The sequence below is a fragment of the Scyliorhinus canicula genome, chromosome 12, assembly GCF_902713615.1.
Source record: "Scyliorhinus canicula chromosome 12, sScyCan1.1, whole genome shotgun sequence".
Classification (NCBI taxonomy): Eukaryota; Metazoa; Chordata; class Chondrichthyes; order Carcharhiniformes; family Scyliorhinidae; genus Scyliorhinus; species Scyliorhinus canicula.
Window position 1 is genome coordinate 30,552,883 of NC_052157.1, and position 20,265 is coordinate 30,573,147.

General features: G+C 41.0%; 1 protein-coding gene across 1 annotated transcript in view; it reads left to right on the forward strand.

Moving 5' to 3' along the window:
- LOC119974514 (zinc finger protein 280D-like) overlaps positions 1-20,265 on the forward strand; it is a 168,215-nt gene that overhangs the window by 125,625 nt on the left and 22,325 nt on the right. Inside the window, 7 exon segments of the mRNA XM_038813454.1 lie at positions 1,565-1,665; positions 1,758-1,904; positions 4,583-4,717; positions 7,138-7,376; positions 10,281-10,421; positions 11,464-11,526; positions 18,494-18,612. Of these exon segments, the coding sequence (XP_038669382.1) occupies positions 1,565-1,665; positions 1,758-1,904; positions 4,583-4,717; positions 7,138-7,376; positions 10,281-10,421; positions 11,464-11,526; positions 18,494-18,612 (945 nt within the window).

Sequence of the window (20,265 nt, forward strand, 5' to 3'; positions counted from 1 at the left end):
GCTCACTCAAGGGTTCTACCACAGGTTGCTGGGAGATGGCCTGGAGAATATCAGCTGCCGCTCTGGATTCACTGTTAAGGAGTTGTTGAAAATGTTCTTTTCAGCATTGAGCGATGATATTGTGATTCTTAAGAGCAACACTGCCCTGACCCATTCACGACTGAACATTTGCAATAACTCCTTCCCCATTCCCATTTACTGTGTTTTCTTTGGAGCATAAAATTCAGTTTTTAATGCATCAGTTGATTCAGACCTCTTGGAGACTCCAAATCTTTGCTACCCTCTGAATGGAACAATTTCTAATTTCAATACAAAAAACACACCTTTTATATTGAAATTGTGACTCCTAGTTCTAGACTCTACAGCCAGGAGAGGCATCTGTCCATTCAAAAAACAATTCCAATTAAGGGGCAATTTTATCGGAGTGGATAGTGTTCCATTTGCACTACTGCCTGGTCTTAAAGAAATCACGGTGCCACTGATTAACTTAAGCCCACCAATATCTATAAGCATCTTGGGCTGAATTCTCTGCCGTTGGGGTTCTCCGTTTTGCCCGCAGCCCGGGGGTTTCCTCACAGTGTGGGGCTGCCCCACAATGGGAAACCCCATTGACCAGCCAGCGGCGAAACAGAGAATCCCGACAGCGTGGGCACCAGAAATCTGGCGCGGCGGGACAGAGAATCCAACCCCTTACCTATAGCTGACAATGTAAATTGAATTAACCCACCTGAGAGGTGGTATTTAACGGCAGTCTGCACTGTAACATGCTACTGGATTTACTGCTCAATTTATTCTTGCACATTAGAATGTGTGCAGTGATATCGTTTTGCAAACTGAAAATTTGACTGCCGAGTGTCAACTGGAAAAACATTTCCACCAATATAATTGTGCACATTGGTAAATAAGTCCGAATTGAGATGATAGTTTGTTGTAAATCAAGTATTGCTGAGAGGAAGGTTGAGAAGTTGGGGCGGGGTGGGGGTGTTTTAAATTAGTATAGCTAAGCCAAGAGGCGTACTAAATTAGCAAAAATTGCAAGGTGAAGTCGTATGGGAATAGTTCAGAAATGTACAAAAGAAATAAATTGTTGGGATTCACTTAATGAATCAAAAAAACAATCATAATAGAAAACAATTGTGGAAAAGGAAATGGCATTAAAATCTCAGCATGATGCAGCTTGGACTGCTAAAATCATTAAAATACTTTCAAACCTAATTTTAGTTATGGAAAGAAAAATCAATCGGAAAGCAGGCAGATATTTTTTGAGAAGAAATAAGTCTCTTTAAAAATACTTCAAATATGGAAGGGAGAAAAGGAAGCCCCCCCCTCGAGCGTGAGTTCAGATGTTTTAACTTCATAGAATGCAAACTGATGTCACAGATTCCAGGAATGTGTATCGCATTGATATCATGATGTGTGGAAGAAAATAAATTAACTTCCCATTATATGTAATTACACCATGTTTCGCCTTTTTCAATTACAGCAAAACTTATAAATTGGGAAATATCTACGGAACCAAATCTTGTGTAATTGATTGTAACTTTGTTCTTTTGTTGTTTTCCAGCTATTTGCAAAATTTGTGAGTTGTCCTATGAATCTGAGCAAGTACTTCTGCAACATATGAAAGACAATCATAAACCAGGGGAAATGCCATATGTTTGTCAGGTAATTTTTCATAAACAAAAAATTGTTTGGCAAGTTTTTGGTTTAAAAAATACAATATTGTCCCAGTCATTCTTTCTCCCTCCATTCTTCAGGTATGCAACTACCGGTCATCAGTGTATTCAGATGTGGATAGCCATTTCCGCATTGTTCATGAAAGTACCAAGCAGTTGCTTTGCCCTTTTTGCCTTAAGGTCATTAAAAGTGGAAATGCTTATGTTCAGCATTATATGAGACATCAGGTACAGTATTAATATTGATATACATTTGTAATTTATAAATGAATTTCTGTAATCTTACAGAATCTTCAGTTCTCTACTGAACCTGTGTAAGTAACTACATAGTTGGCGTTATTTTTACATGTAAATTTGCTTGCTGACTACTTGGAAAGTATGACTCACGTGATTTGAGTCAGTTGAAGGAATTGGCTCAGGGGAGAAAAAAATGCTCTCTTTGCATTCGATTTTGAAGTGTATGAGAATGTGGTGAAAATGAGGGGAAGAATTATATTTACCGTAAGGAAAAAAGTAGGTCAGTAATCAGTTACAGCATTATAGTTATTTTTGACATTCGCTGTTAGGTGTTTTGAACATCTCAGTTTGTCACTGTCCGTAGATAAATCTATTTGTGGCTCATAGCTGAGCAACTTGAACGGTCAGCACAATCAGAAATCCACTTTTAGAATACTGTGTTCAGTTATCTACTTTCCTTGAATTGATCAGACCTTTCCATTGAGAAGTTGATGCTTGACCACACAAACAGTTGCAACAAATTATGCTTGCTTTATTGCTTGAATACAAAAGTGCAAATCATATTTGTAGGAAATAAATTACATTTAAATTGTCCTGGCTTAGTATGTTTTGAATTTTCATGCTAATGAAAACACAAAGTTAGAAGTAAAACGCCACAGCTTCTTTTTCAGGAAATCTTTGGTAGGACCTAACAAAGTACCTGCTGAAAAGATGGGGTATCATGGGTATTTGCATAGGGGGACATATATTATGCATTAAGGATCCTTTTAATAGTGGGTACGAATATTATATAATAGACACCATTTATAGATTAACTGTGTTTCTTGGGATTCGAGTAGCTAAACCAGGCTTTTTCTCCAAAGTTGTGGATGAGCACAGTATTATTTTCAGGGTGACTAACTCTGGGGGAAGTAATTAAGGGATACTTTGCCCGAGATGTGAGGTTGGGGTAGTGAGACCTTCAGAATGGGATAATCATGGGGATCATGCAACCCGCCCCAAATCTGAAAATGCTGGCTTGGTAAAGGAGCCCTCAATTACCCACCCCTCAAAAGGTCTGAACAAAAACCACAGTATTTCTGGGGTTGACGCAAAGCCGGAGATGGAAGAAATTCAGGAATGCCTGACCTGGGGCACAGAACTAAAGAACAAATTACAGGATACTCCTGGTAAATCCAGCATGGTTAGTCACCCTGCTTTCACCTGAAGTAAAAGCATTAACTCATCAAATAAAATACAAGCTTACTGTGAAAGAGAGACTGGAAGAATTTTACATTGTAATTGTACTTTTTTTCTTTTATCTGGATTTGGCCTTTGTGTGAGTTATTGTGTGTAGTCGAGGTGACTGAAACAGGTTTTGAAACAGCGGGGTAAGTGTGGGATAATGAATAAATCTTTTTTTTAAACTCTGGTAAAGACTTGCTGCTAGGATTATTTAAATTTAAACAAGAAAACACACAAACACACGACATACAAAAACACTTTGATGGATAGTAAGAAAAGGCATAAATCTGTCTGTGATAGAAAATTGTGAAAGACTCAACCAAGTGCAATATTTGGAGAATGCAGTGATGTAACATGACAACCAATCCATAAGATCATAGACCACAGTATTTTTAATAAAATAATAATAAAACAGACGTTACGTTAGTAAGAGGTTGGGATCAGTGGAGAGAAACATTTTATGTCGGACAACTAATCAATTTAGGCATGTGAAGAGGTGTGGAGAGTGATTATAAACAGATTTGTAGTAATAATAAGAATCGCTTATTGTCACAAGTAGGTTTCAATGAGGTTACTGTGAAAAGCCAGGCATGAATGTTGTGGATATTTGGGAAACGGGGAAGTCATCAAAATTGTATATTTTGACGGTAGTGTGAAAAGCAGTGGCAGGAGCTGGCAGGTCAAAATGACCCCATATTATACTATGCAGTTGTTGTACATGGTGGAAGGATTGCACCTCTACTTTTGTTTGTACATTACCTAAAGGGGGATGAAGTATTCATCGTGAACTCCTGAGTTCCAGTCTAAATTCAAAAAAGGAAACCTTGTAAACTCTTGTGTACTTACAGTATTTGTGCTATTTTGTATCATAATTAAATGATCGGATGTGACTAAGCAGCTGTGAGCTCAACTTGTGTGGAATTGCAATCCACTTGCCAGTGAACTACTGAAAGCCTTTCATGATTTTCCTGTGATAGCAAGTGGCTTGCTCACCATGAACTGAGAATGGTACTGTTTGAGAGGTAGATGGAATGATGCACATTCAAAGTAAGCGGTCAAACATACAAACAAGTAAATATTTTGGATTAAATGCGTCCCCTTGTCAAGCATCAACCAGCTCTATAGATAGTAATTTTAAAAAGTATATATATTAAATTTATGGTACCATATTCATTATTTTTCCAATTAAGGGGTAGTTTAGCGTGACCAATCCATCTACCCTGCACATCTTTGGGTTGTGGGGGTGAGGCCCATGCACACACAGAAGAATGTGCAAACTCGATATGGACAGTGACCCAGAGCCAGCATCGAACCTCGGTCCTCGGTGCCGTGAAGCAGCAGTGCTAACCACTGCGCCGCCGTGCCACCCTATAGATTATGTAAATTGCACCCAATCATTATTCTAATTTCAAAAGAGTTACTCAAATGTTTTATTTCTTGTTCAGAAAAAAGGAGTTTACCGTTGCAGCAAATGTAAGCTTCAATTCTTGACGTGTAAAGAAAAATTGGATCACAAAACTCAACACCATAGGACGTTTCGAAAACCTATGCAGTTAGAAGGTCTGCCTCCTGGAACAAAGGTAGAGATTTTCACTTTTTAGATGCATTTTCTGAGAGTTATTGCAGAATATAACCCCTTCATGATATTTAGTAATTTGGATTCAGTAGCATTAATTTTCAATTTTATCAGATATAATTGATTTCTAATTTGTAAAGACATAGAATCATAGAATTTACAGTGCAGAAGTAGGCCATTCAGCCCATCGAGTCTGCACTGGCTCTTGGAAAGAGCACCCTATCCAAGGTCAACAACTCCACCCTATCCCCATAACCCAGTAACCCCACCCAACACTAAGGGCAATTTTGGGCACGAAGGGCAATTTATCATGGCCAATCCACCTAACCTGCACATCTTTGGACTGTGGGAGGAAACCGGAGCACCCGGAGGAAACCCACGCACACATTGGGAGGATGTGCAGACTCCGCACAGACAGTGACCCAAGCCGGAATTGAACCTGGGACCCTGGAGCTGTGAAGCGATTGTGCTATCCGCAATGCTACCGTGCTACTAAGATAGACTACTAGTACAGTCAATTAATTGTAATGTAAAGCACTCACATTCAATATGTACCATATACCCTGTTCTTTTATTTAATACTTGGTTTTAAGAGGCAGGATAAGTTGTTTTTACCCCTTCGAGAAGAAATTCTGAGCTAAAATAAGAGCTGCAGCACTGCTGCTGTACTTCTCTAATCCATAAATGTGGCTAAAATCTGGGAATTCTAAATTTGTTTTGTTGTCCTTTTGAATAATTGGGCTGAGATTCAAAACTTGTCGAAGAATCTCTTCTTCCCCGCCACCATATTTTTGCGGAGTTGTTGAGTCACCCCTTGCATCAATTAATGTGCTGAGGGGAATGATTCGTGCTAGATGGTGCTTCTATTCAGTTTATTTTTAATGCCGTGGGCTTGTGGTAAATTTAATCCACCCATATACTTTAATTGAAATGAAAATATCTAAGTCATAAAGTTAAGTGAAAGTGAAACTGTAGAGCTCCTTTGGTGGGCTACGGCTTACGTTTTTTTATTTCTAGCAACGCAACCCTTCATGCTTTTAATTCCACAGTGGTAGGTATAGATTCAATTTCTAATTTTGCCTCTTTCATGCCCCCGCAATCTCTATTTCAATGTGGAGAAGTTTCAAGTGTACAATGACTTATTTACCGACCATGGAAGAATAAATAAAAAATTGAAAATAATGACTTGAGGCAGTTGAAGTGCACACCCAACAGCTGGCTGCAGTGCTAATTTACACAACCTTTCTAGCAGATCATGCACCTTTTTTGGCAGGAGTGGTGTTTAAAAAAGCATTTTGATCTTTGTGTGCTGCACCCTTGATAAGATTTTGAATATGCTGAAACTTTTTTTTTCAAGATAAATGCGAGTAATACCACTGTTGCTTACAAGACAATTTGTAAGTGAAATTTTTCTAAGGAAGTTAGTTCTTGCAGTGGATTAGTTCTTGACAGAGAAGCCATTACTCTTTAATTAATCTCAGAATATGCCAACAACATTTATCCCAGTACAGACCAGAAGATGTACCTGTTAGACTTTGTGGCCGCAAAGGAAAGTGTGTGTTCCACTAACATGCACATCAACAGCAGAATAGCTAAATCTTGCATAACCGTCCTGATACAATTGATACGATAATGCAGTGGTTGTGCTATTGGATAAGTAACCAAGACTAAAACCATAGCAGTTTGATCATTTTAATTAGTGTTTTAAAAAGCTGCAAATAATTCAAGATCATTTCAATAAAAGTATCTGTGAAACTGTCAGATTGAATCATTTGTATTTGAGCTCATTAATGTCCGTTATGGAAGCAAGCATGCTATCCTTATCTGGTCATGTCTGAATGTGTCTCTAGTCCCACACATACTTAGTTGATTCTGAACAGCCTCCTGAAGTGGCCTACCAAGCCATTCCGTAGTACCAAGAAGGCACTCATCAACCTCTTTCAATTTGGTTACAACTGGCATAAGGCAAGGAAAACTATTGGTCCCAAGTTATCTATTCCTCCTGAGCATGCTACATTTATTGTATGTGATGAAACCCAGTTTTCATATACTGTATCCCAAAACGGCTGAAAAAAATTTCCACTGTGTCAGAATATTCAAAGCTCTGTTGTCACTGTTTGCTTGGCTGCAAATGGTCGGAAATCTGATGATTTCACTGGTCTCTGGATTTTTGAAAAGCTTAAATTCAGAGCTTTGGTTCTTTGCTGGAACTATGACAGCTTGGAGAATATTGTGTGACATATGTCCGAGGGACCACATTTTTCAGCATGTTGTATTCATTTAATAAGAGAAAATACATTATATAAATTCTCTTGTAATAATAATTGTTAATGTTACCTGATGACCTGAGTAATGGTATCATTGGTTTTAACTTTCTGGGTGCATGGAATTCCAACAGTCTTCTGATTGATGTCTCCTTAACAGGTTACTATTCGTGCTTCCATGACACCTTGTCAGGTGGAATCATCTCCCATGCCTTCAATTAACACTGCAAATGCACTCCAATACTCCTCATCGGTCACAGTAAATACTAAATTGCAATCAACAACTATAAGCCAATTTAATACTGGAGGAAGTTCGTACATTAAGCAAGATGCAAAGAAAGAAAGTCCAGCCAACAAAAGAACAAGCAAATCTTTTAATTTGGTGCTGCGATCTTTCAGGTAAATTATGCTAAGTTATTTTCGCATCACCTTCTGTTGTCTAAAGAAAAACTCGAACTAGGATGTGTAAAGCTAAAGTAATAACGTGGAGCTAGCATCAGGTTCAGTTTTTGTGTTAATTCTATTGGAAGCGCTCCGACTCCTGAATGAGTTCCTTTCCTAAATTTATTTGGCCTGTTTGAATGTTTTTAGTGAAGGTTTGTAAGACAGATCAGTATTTCTGCAACATTTTCTCATCCTGGCTCTCATGTCGGCTAAGGTGGTAGCTGTTTTGCAAACAAAAATGAAAAATGGCAATTTTGTGTTCGTTGAGGCACAAATTATTTACCAGCACACCAGTCAGCCTTTCTGTTTGTAAAATGGTGCAACAGGATATTTAACAACTATCCATAGCACCTAAATAGTCAAGTATTGACCGAATAATTGATGTCAACCAAATTTTGTTTATATTCACACGTGGGATGTGAGCAGAGATGTTGACTCGTCCAGCATTTATTATCCATTATTAATTGACATGACAACGGTGTTGCTGAGCTGCCTTCTTGAACTACTGCTGTCAATGTGGTCTAGGTGCACCCAGAGTGTTGCTAAGGAGGGAGTTCCAGAATTTTGACTGCGCGACTATGAAGGAATAGCAATATGTTTCCAAGTCAGGATGGCGAATGACTTGGAGGGGAACTTCCAGGTGGTGGTTTCCATTTGTCTGCTGCCCTTGTCCTTTTAGAGGGTTGTGGCCTTGGTTTGGAAGGTTGCTGCAATGCATTGCACACTGCTGCTACTGTGCATCAGTTGTGGAAGGAGTGAATGTTTGTGGATGGAGTGCCAATCAGGCAGGCTACTTTGTTGTGGATAGTGTCAAGCTTTTTTGTATTGTTGGAGCTACACTCACCTAAGTAAGTGGAAAGTATTCCTCGCTACCGATTTGTGCCTTTTAGGTGGTGGACAGGGTTTGGGGGGAGGTCAGGAGATGAGTTACTCAACACTTTATTCCTAGCTCTGACCTGCTCTTGTAGCTCACCGTATTTATATGGCTGGTCCAGCTCAGTTTCAGGTTAATGGTAACTCCTACGGTGTTGATGGTGGGGGATTCAGCAATGGTAATGCCATTGGATGTCATGCGATGAAGATTAGATTCTCTCTTGGTGGTGGTCATTACCTCACCAAAACCTGACACTTTTCAGCCCAAACCTGGATATTGCCCAGGTTTTCCTGCATTTGGAAAGGACTACATTTGTACCTGTAAAGTTGCGAATGGTGCTGAACATTGTTCAGTCATCAGTGAACATCCCCACTTCGGACTTTATGATGAAAGGAAGCTCATTCATGAAGCAGATGAAGATGATTAAATCAAGGACCCTACACTGAGGATTTCCTGTCATGAGGGATTCAATGATGGTAGAGCCGTTGAATATTATGGGCTGAGCATTTGATTCTCTCGTTGGAAAAAATGGCATTATGACAGTTTTAATATCTGTTACGAAAGAGAAAATGCTGGAAAATCTCCGTTGCAACTTGTTCCGATGATGCCACTTTCCAAAATGGTGCTTCGAAAATGTGTTCCTCCTTCCTCAACCATGATTCCCATCTACAGTTGTGGGCAGGGCCCTCAACAGTGTGTGGTCCATCTCACGTGCCACTACCCTCGCCCCCTCCACTCCCTTCCAGAACAAGGACCCCTCGTTTCATAATAGCCTCTGTATACAAAGCATAATCCTCTGCCATTTTTGCCAACTCCAGCGTGATGCCACCACCAAACACATCTTCCCTTCACTCCCTCTGTCAGTCTCCACCGAGACTGTTCCCACCGAGACAATCTAGTCCACTCCTCCGCCATACCCAGTTCCTCTCCCATCACCCATGGCACCTTCCCATGCAATTGCAGAAGGTGTAACACCTGCCCCTTTACCTCTTCCATGCTTAACATCCCAGGCCCAAAACACTCATTCCAGGTTAAGCAGCGTTTCACTTGCATCTCTTCTAATTTGGTCTACTGCATTTGCTGCTCCCAATGTGGTCTCTATATCGGAGAGACCAAGCGCCGACTGGGTGATCGCTTTGCTGAGCATCTTTGGTCTGCGCATTCAGAACCCTGACCTTCCTGTTGTTTGCCATTTTAACAAAAGACTCCGCTCCCATGCCCACATGTCTGTTCTTGGCCTGCTGCAATGTTCCAGTGAAGCGCAACGCAAACTGGAGGAACAACATCTCATCTTTCAGTTAGGCACGCTACAGCCTTCCGGCCTGAACATCGAATTCAACAACTTCAGATGATCAGCTCTACCCCACCTTGATCCATTTGTTTTCATCCCGTTTCCTTTTAACTGTCTTTTACCATTTCTTTCTTTCTTAATATATATTTAATTCCCCCCCCCCCCCTTAATCTTATCCACCGTTCCTTCACCTTTCTCTCTTTGCTTCCCCCTTCCCCTCCCCCCCACATCTACAGTTCATCCTCTGATGGTTTCCCTGCTGTTTGACCTTTCACACCTTTTGTCCTCTCTGGGGACTGCCATTAGCACTCTTTCCCCTTGGTTTCTGTGGCCATTAGCACCCGGTTTCTGTGGCTATGACTCATCTTTCATTCTCACCCCACAGTATAAATATTTCCCACATTCTCTGTCTGTTAGCTTTGACAAAGAGTCATAGGACTCAAAACATTAGCTCTTTTCTCTCCCTACACATGCTGCCAGACCTGCTGAGATTTTCCAGCATTTTCTCTTTCGTTTCAGATTCCAGCATCCGCAGGAATTTTCTTTCATTAATATTTGTCCTGTTGTGAATCCAAAAACAATCAATTTGGTGTATCTTATAATGAGAGAAAAGGGAACACAGTTAATTTCTTTTATAATTGAAGTTATACTTTTGTACTAGCTCTTAACTATGATATTTCTCGGTTACTTACAGGGCTGGACCAGGTGTTCACAAATGTATCGAGTGTGACTCAGAAATTAAAGTATTTTCCAATCACTTTTCCACTTATATCCGTTGCTCATTTTGTCAATTCAGAAGTAGCTGCAATAGATCTTATGTGGCTCACTTGAAAAGGTAGGATGTCTTTTTGGCAAATTTTCACCCTAAATGAATGCTGTGTTATTCGTGGCTTTGAGGGATCGCTAAAATAGATTTTTTTAAATTTTCAGTGTCAAAATTGCCTCACTAAATGGTGTAGTAGTGAAAGAATCCTCGAGTTGTAAGTGCTTTTCCCCTGTCCCCATTCATTTTCTTATCCAAAATTGGGTCCAAGATATGTTGTGCATTGCAGCTGCAACATTTGTATACACAACAGTTTGATGCATATTGTCGATGGATTTAATATTTGACAGGAACGGGAATGACGCTTTGCAATTTAGAATTTTTATGGAGATCTGGGTCTTTAAGATGGGAGGACTAAATTCTTACAACAAATGTAGCCTTTCACTCCTGATGGTTATAGTAAAAGCATGGTGCACTGACATAGTTATCACGTTGGTGCCATTCTGTGATTGAGGTCAACAATCGTGTCATACACCAAAATGCTGCTATTGATTGCAAGATTGCAACCGTCCAATGCTTAATTTTCAACAGTTTTCACTGTCTCATCATAGTGATAGGTAAGTAGCCAGAAACCACAACAATAATACAGGTTCTTCAATTTTATCCTGAAATTTCAAAAATTCCATGTTGGGGTTAAGTGCTAGTTTGGCTGCATAAGTATGGTATTAATCACTTTTGCTAATATTTCTGTTGCTGAGCTTGACATATCTGCAATGGTCCGAAATAGATTGTTTTTCCTAACTCACGGTTTTTGGTGGCCCAACTTTAACTACTGCTGTACCTATTTTTTTTTCACTTCAAATAAAATCAAAAACCACAAAAAAAACCAATTTGATCCTTCAGAGTCAGCTGTTGACAAACTGTAAATTTTCAAAAATACCTCCTGTTATTTGTAGACATGGGATTTCAGAAAAATAAGTTTATTGATATATGTAACATATAGTTCATTAAAGTATTTACTTTTAAAATAATTTCAATAATGTATAGTTGATATAATTGAAGTGGATAGTCTCCAATATCATTATGGTGTCTTAATAACTGTTCTGTTTTGCAGGTTTCATACTGTCCCATGTAAAATTAAATTTTTGATGTTCCGAGATTTTTCAAACAAATTGAGGTAGGAAATACAGTATCATTTTTAAAAAATAATTTACCCAAGTCATTGTTTTCAATTAAGGGACAATTTAGCGAGGCCAATTCATCTACCCTGCACTGCTTTTTGGGTTGTGGGGGTGAGACCCCACGGACATTGAGAGAATGTGCAAACTCCACACAGACGGTGACCCAGGATCGAACCCAGTGCTAATCATTGCGCCACCATGCTGCCAAATTCAGTATCATTTTACATCTAAGTAAATCACTGAGGAAATTCTACTGATAGTACCCGTCCATTTGCCACATTAAAGAATGGTTGTATACTTTTGATACATGAAACTTATGTAAAACATCATAAGGGTGCCTCCGTGAGCTGACAGATAATGAGAAGAGTGATGAAACCTTTGCACAAAAATTAGTTAACACCCAATTTGAAAAAAAAACATTAAGTGAATTAAGTTCACATTAAATACGGTTGGTTGTAAGTGGGTGAATGTTGTATTAGTATCACAATGGAGAGCAAATTTTAATAGATTGGATTTGATATTACCCACTAATTTCTGCTGTGTAAAAGTGACAGCATTTCTTCTATTAAAACACAGCTGATTGGTTTAGTAATTGCTTCTATTTTATGCAGAAGCAAGCAAATGGCAAAGCTGGCAAACATTCTTAGCAGAGATTGGAAAATTCAATCTGTTTCACTTGCATTTGAAATTGACTTCTTCACGACACCCTGGGCAAGTGTGCAGTTAATTCCAGCCCCACTCGTCCCACAACATAGGTGAATTAACCAATCAATCCAATGAAAAGTCCCTAGGTTTTTGGCCATTGGCTTACCACTAATTATACTCACCAGGTTTGTACGTTTAATCATGATTATTGTTTATTTATACCAAGAACTGTCATGAAATATTTATACCAAGAACTGTCATGAAATATGCAGTAAATTCAACTGGATAACAAGAAGATAGTACCTACTACCCCTTTAACTCCCACCCTTTAGCCACACACACAAGACAGAGGTGTGGAAAGGGGCAAGAATAATAAGAATGAAGGTCAAAAGAGAAGAGTCTTTGCTTCAAATATGGTTCTTCAGCACACTTGCTGATTAAAGTCTCTAGTTTTCAGTCAGTAATAGTCTTCCTTGGAGAGTCATTCATTCGGGGTTTATATAATTTAGAAAAATCATTCAGTATTCGCAGGCAGCAGTGTTTCTGGAGAGACACTTTATTTCACGTCAAACCTTACCTCCAGCTCGTGTTTTGACTTCAGGCCTCTCACAGTGGCCTTCTGAAGAGAATCGTTTTGGGAGAGAGTTGGTTAGATCCCTCCATCAACTTGCCTGAATCAAAACTGGAACCCTTGTGACTCTGAAAACATTCCAGTGGGATCAGATCCAATCACCACCTGTTACTGGACAGAGCACAACCTTTTGGGCCAATTCATTGGCCCCCAGCCAAATCAATCAAACAGAGTCCCAGCCAATCTTGTCATTGATGCCAGACAGCTTACACCTCTAGTTTGAACCAGCACAGACTAGCACAGTGACCTGTCCTGCTGCTGGAATCCTCTGTTTGAATTAATGACACGAGGCAGAGCTTTCTTCCGTTCGAATTAGTGATAAGACTATCTTAAAGACACATGTCCATAAATCATCCATGGATCAAAAATGTAATGGCAAAAATAAAAGAAAGGGGAAACAAGATAATAGACGGGCAGTAAACAGGAAGGATCCTTATAATATGGCTGAGGATGGTTAGTTTCCATTTAGTTATGGAATGTTGCACCCTTTGACATGTTTTTGCAAATTGTACTTTTTGTTTCTGAACTGTTAGTCTAAAGTAGAACACTAGTCACTTTCCACCAGGTCCCACTCTCTACAGCATCCCAGCAAGGTGATTTATTAGTTTGTCACAAAAGCTTGACCATGTCAGACATCAGCATAAGGAGTTATTGGCGCTAGACGGACCTCCTTGTTTTGTGCCAAACAGAATAGCTGCTACATTCAACCTCGGGCCAAAATGTTTGCAGGATATTAGTGATGCATTTCAGTTCTTAACTTCTGTCTGTGGAATTCTTGCCAAGCCTTATTTGAAGCTCGAGTCATGCGCAGTTGTTCTATTTTTTAATTCATTCATGGGTGTAGGTGTCACTGGCTAGGCCAGCATTTGTTACCCATCTCTAGAGACTGTGGTGGTGAGCTGCCTTGTTGAACCGCTGCATCCATGTGGGGTAGGTACACCCACAGTGCTATTAGGAAGGGGGTTCCAGGATATTTCCCAATCATAGTGAAGGAACAACGATATAGTTCCAAGTCAGGTTGATGTATAGTTTGCAGGTGGTATTGCTCCCATGTATCGGCTGCCCTTTTCCTTCTAGATGGTAGTTGCTGTGGGTTTGGAAGGTGCTTTCTCAGGAGCATTGTTGAGTGCTTGCAGTGCATCTTGTAAATGATACACATTGAAGTCGCTGTGCATTGGTAGAAGGTTATTTTGTCCTGAATGATGTCAAGCTTCTTGAGTGTTGTTGGAACTGCACACATTCATGCAAGGGGTGAGTATTCCATCACACTCCTGACTTGTAGACGGTGGTCAGGCCTTGAAGGGTCAACGGTGAGTTACTTGCCACAGGATTCCTAGCCTCTGACCTGCTCTTGTAGCCACAGTATTTATATTGCTCGTTCAGTTTCTGGTCAGTGGTAATCCCCATGATGTTGATTGTGGGGGCTTCAGCAATGGTAATGCCATTGGATGTCAAGGAGTGAAGGTTAGATTCTCTCTTGTGGGAGATGATTACCACCAGGCACTTGTGTGGTGCATATGTGACCTGGCAGTTGACAGCCTCGATATTGTCCAGGTCTTGTTGCATTTGGGCTTGGACTGCTTTTGTATATGGGAAGTTATGAATGATGCTGTATGTTGTGCAATCCTCCATTAACATCCCCACTTCTTACTATATGACGGAAGAAAGGTTGTTGATGAAGCAACTAGAGATGGTTAAGCTCGGACACTACCTTGACGTTCCCCTGCAGTGATGTTCTGGATCTCCCACAATCGCCACCATCTTCCTTTTGCACTAGGTATTACTCCAACCAGTAGATTATTATGCTCCTGGATCCCATTGACTCCAGTTTTGCTTGGGCTCCTTGATGCCACACGCTGAAATGTAGCTTTAATGTCAAGAGCAGTTCCTCTCCCCTCACCTCTGGAGTGCAGCTCTTTTGTCCATGTTTGAACAAAGGCTGTAGTGAGGTCAGGGGCTGAGTGGTGGCAAAAGCCAAAATTAGCTCAGTAAGCTGGTTATTGCTGAGCAAGTGCTGTTTAATAGGACTTTTGTCAACCCCTTCCATCACTATTGATGATCAGAAATAAACTGATGGATTGATAATTGGCCAGGTTGTATTTGCCTTGCTTTTAATGTACAGGTCATAACTTAAGCAATTTTCCACATTGCAGGGTTGATATCAGTGTTGTGGCTGCACTGGAACATCTTGGCTAGGGGTGCGACAAGTTCTGGAGCACAAACCTTCAGTACTACTGCCAGAATATTGTTATGGACCATAGCCCTTGCAGTATCCAGTGCCGTCAACAGTTTCTTGATATTACTTGGAGTGAATCGAATTTACTGAAAACTGGCATCTGTGATGCTGGGGACCTCCAGAGGGCAGAGATGGGTTATCCACTTGACATTTCTAGCTTTACATTGCAGCAAATGCTTCAGCCTAGCCTTTTGCACCAATGTGCTGGACTCCCCCATCTGAGGAAGGGGATATTTGTGGAGTGGCCTCCTCCTCCAGTGAATTATTTCAATTATCCACCATGATTCATGACTGGATGTGGCAGGGCTGTAGAACCTGGATCTGATCCATTGGTTGTCTATCACTTGCTGCTTGCAATACGAGTAGTTCTGCGTCTCTTCACCAGGTTGACATTTTGTTTTTCGGTAAGCCTGGCATGCCCTCCTGTACTCTTCATTGAATCAGTATTGAATCCCCTGGCTTGTTAGAGTGGGGGATGTGCTGGGCCATGAAGTTAGAGGTTACTGTGCTTCATTGTTGCCCAGTGTTGAGTTTCTAGACACATTCGCAATCTATCTGATTGAGTGCAGTGATAGTGCCGCGCAACATGATGGCGAGTATTCTCAATGCAAAGACAGAACTTTATCTCTACAAGGATTTTGTGGTTGTCTCCCCTATCGATATTGTTATGAGTAGCTGCGTCTGCAGCAGGTGGATTGGTGTGGATGAGGTCAGGTAGATTTTTCCCTCTTGGTTCCCTGACCACCTGCCACAGACCCTGTCCTTTAGGACTGGAGCAGCTTGGTTTGAGCCACTCTTGGTGATAGACCTTATAGTCTCCCACCCAGAGTACATTCTGTGCTCTTTCCACCCTTGGTGCTTCTTCCAAGTGGTGTTCAACACTTGATTCATCAGCTAACAGGCGGTCAATCTGTGATAATCATAAGGAGGTTTCCTTGCTCATGTTTGACCTGAAGCCATGAGACCATTTGTTCCCGAGTCGCTGTGGTGCAACATCTGCCTGTTTGCTGCCTGGGGCATTGTCTGTAAGGTATGATCCCATGCGTATGACTGTCACGCTGTCGCAAATTCTGTGAGACAGTTCTTCCAATTTTGGCACATGTCATCAGTCCAGGACTTCGTAGGGTTGACAGGATTGATTTGTATTTTATGGTGTCTAGGTCAATGCCAGGTGGTCCATCTGGTTTTATTGCTTTGAGATTTACGAATGGTTTCTTACAACTGAGGCTTGCTAGGCCATTTCAGGGGGCATTCAAGAGTCACAGAATTGTTACAGTGCAGAAGGAGGCATTTAGCCCATTGTGTCTGCACCGACTCTGCAAGTGAGCATCATGACTTAATGCCATTCTCCTGCCTTTTCATTCTACCCCTGCACATTCAAGTAATCATCTAATGCCATCTTGATTGCTGCAATTGAACCTACCTCCACCACTCTTCCAGGCAATGCTTTCCTGATCTGCACCACTCGCTGTGAAAACGTTTGTTCTCCAATCACATTTGCTTCTTTTCCAAATCACCTGTAGTCTATGCCTTCTCATTCTTGATCCATTTACAGGCACTAACAGTTTCTCCTTATCTAGTCGTCTGTCCAGCCCCCTCATGATTTTGAACATCTATATCAAATCTCCTCTTAGCTTTCTTCTCTCCAAGGAGAACAGTCTCAACCTTTCCAACCTACCCTCATAACTGAAGCTTCTCATTCCTGGAATAATTCTTGTAAACCTCTTCATCTCTCCAATTTGCTCATACCCTTCCTATAGTGTGGCACCTAGAACTGTACGGAATATTCCACATGGAGGTGTTGGCCCAGTGGTATTGTCACTCCACTGGTGAACCAGAGACCCAGAGTAATGCTCCAAAGACCTAAAAGTGTAATGACGACCATGAAATGATTGTTGTAAAACCTCATCTTGTTCACTAATGTCCTTTAGGGAAGGAAATCGGTCATCCTTACCTGGCCTGGCCTACATGTGACGCCAGACCACAGCAATGTTGTTGACTCTTAACTACCCCCTCAAGGGCAATTAGGGTTGGACAATAAATGCTGGCAACGCCCCATCCCATGAACAAATAAAATAAAACTGTGATCTAACTCAGTGGTCTAAATTCAGCATAACTTTTATTCTGTGGCTCTATTAATAAAGCCCAGAATACTATATGCTTTACTAACTGTCCTCCACTTGACAAGCCACCTTCAATGATCCATGCACACTGGCGAATACTTCAGGTAATCCTATCTTCAATGATCCATGCACATATACACTCAGGTCTGTCAGCTCCTCCACCCGGGTTAGAATTTTTTTACCCCTTTATATTGTCTCTTCATATTCTTCCTACCAAAATGCATCATCTCGCGCTTCTCCGCATTGGACTTCATTTGCCACCTATCTGTACACTCCACCAACTTGTTAATGATGATACAAAATTTGAAATCTTGTACAATGTGAAAGGTACAATTTCAAAATGACATGATAATCTTTATTATTGTTGTCAAAAGATTATTATTATGTCCTTTTGAAGTTGTCCACTGTCCTTTCACAGTTTACAAGACTTCCAAGTTAAACTTTGAAATTGTCCTCTGCACGCCAAGATCTAGATCATTAATATATATCTGGAAAAGCAAGGATCCCAGTACTGACCCGTGAGGAACACCATGACAAACCTTCCTCCAGCTTGAAAAATATCGAACAACATTATTGTAGGTCTGGAGTCGCATATAGGCCAGATCAGGTAAGGACTGCAGATTCCGAGCATAAGGGAAGGACATGGGTTTTAACGTCAACTGACAATGTTTTCATGGTTATCATTAGACTTTTAATTCCAGATTTTAAAAAAATTAAATCCGATTCATCCTCTATTGTGGGATTTGAAGTATAATTTTATTTGTTCATGGGACAGGGGCGTCACCGGCTGTGCCAGCATTTATTGCCCAACCCAAAACATTACTCTGGATTACTCGTCCAACGAGAATACCACTACGCCACGTGTCATCCTAGATTAATATTAGGTTGTGGATTAAGGTTTCTGGAACATGCACCTGGATCTGAAATATTTGGCCACAGGCACCCAATTTGATTGACCTTTTTGTATCTCCATACGCAGCTGGTGCCAAATGTTTGAAATTTGCCCTACCACATTTCTATCTTCCGTCCATTGTCATGCTACAATAATAAAATACAAACAGAGGTAACTAGATTCACATCCAGAATCTCAAGAGCAAGACAAACTCAGGGTTGCTGAGAAGTGCTGCAAGCTAATCGCTTCTGAGCTAGAAACAAACTACTACCCCTGGAAATATATATCCGCCAGTATATATGCCATTATTAGGCTATACGAAAAGGAATGTCTCCGGTAATCCCAACTACCCAATGTTGTGTGATATTGGGCGATACCTGTCACAGAATTAATGTTTGTTTTCATTGAGTACTATACTTGCTTCATATTGTTTCAGAGGTATCAAACTGATGTGTGCTGACTGTCCATTTGAAGCTGATGTTACTGGCTCAGATGCCATGGCAAAACATCTTGTTCGAAACCAAAACCATGCCTGTCTTATTTCGATGTCTGGCGGTAAGTGAAAAGAACTGAATAAGACAAATTGCTGATCTTTTTGTTTTCTTTGTTTGAAGAATTGTTTTTAACATCAGTATCTTTTTTATTCATTTACGGGATGTGGGCATCACTGGTTAACCCAGCTTTTTATGCCCATTTCTAGTTGTTTTCATAGCCATTAACATGCTGAGGTAGATTTTGTCTTTGTGCAGTAATGCAGAATAGGTGCCAACCCATTAACCATAATGTTGCTTCAGCTTCAACCATGTTTGATAGTCTAGTGCTTTCACAACATTAAGGTTGGTAACTCACCATTATAACCTGGCTCGATCCTATTCATAGAATCCCTACAGTGCAGAAGGAGGCCATTTGGCCCATCGAGTCTGCATCGACCATTTGAAAGACCACCCTACACAGACCTAACCTCTGCCCTATCTCTGTAACTCCACCTAACCTTTGCACACTTGGGGGTAATTTAGCATGGCCAGTCCACCTAACCTGCACATCTTTGGACTGTGGGAGGAAACCAGAGCGCCCAGAGAAAATCCACGCAGACATGGAGAGAATGTGCAAACTCTACACAGACAGTCACCCGAGGTCGGAATCGAACCCAGGTTCCTGGCGCAGTGAGCTAGCAGTGCTAACCCTGTGCCACCCAAAATTGGCTGGGGACAATTGGTTACCATATGTTCCTTGAGGAATATGAGCTCCCCCCTCATTGGCACATATGCCAATGTCCACATTACATCTTCAACCTTTTGCTTTTGAACAAATGACCCAAGCCGGGAATCGAACCTGGGGCCCTGGAATGGTGAAGCAACTGTGCTAACCATTGTGCTAGCATGCTGAAATGGGTGGACGAGCTGGGTTTGGTCTTTTGCTGGTGGAGGGGCACTTCATAGGGTTAACTGCACCTCCTCGTGTGCAAGGTTTTGTGCTGATGGTACTAATAGTTGCCTGATTGTACTTAAATTTCCAATTTTATCTCGCTGTCTGCTGAAGGCACATAATTTGTGCTGGCATGGTCCTCCAGCAACCCACAGATATCCCATTTAAATGACTGTCCAGTTTGTATATCAAGTTCAATGAGTGTTAGCCAGCTTTTTACCTTACGGTTGCATTGTATATAATAAGTTGAATCACCTGCATCGCTCACATAGTTGCCACAAGGGTCATTGGATATCAGCAACCTAGAAATATTGCATACCTCCCCTTCGCCAATGCTGGGGACAGTGAGTCACCCTGCCTAAGATTAATTCAGCAAGGACCTGGAAAATGTGTTGGTATGGTGCAAGAACATGGCATGATGTGCATTTATTCATCAGCCCATCATGGATTTGATTTGTTTATTGTCACGTGTACCGAGGTACAGTGAAAAGTATTTTTCTGCGAGCAGCTCAAACAGATGGGGCAACATGGTAGCATAGTGGTTAGTACAGTTACTTCACAGCTCTAGGGTCCTAGGTTTGATTCCTGGCTTGGGTCACTGTCTGTGCGGAGTCTGCACGTTCTCCCCGTGTGTGCGTGGGTTTCCTCCGGGTGCTCCGGTTTCCTCCCACAGTCCAAAGATGTGCAGGTTAGGTGGATTGGACTTGCTAAATTACCCTTAGTGTCCAACAAAATAGGTTGGGTGGGGTTATAGGGTGGGTGTGTGGCCTTGGGCGGGGTGCC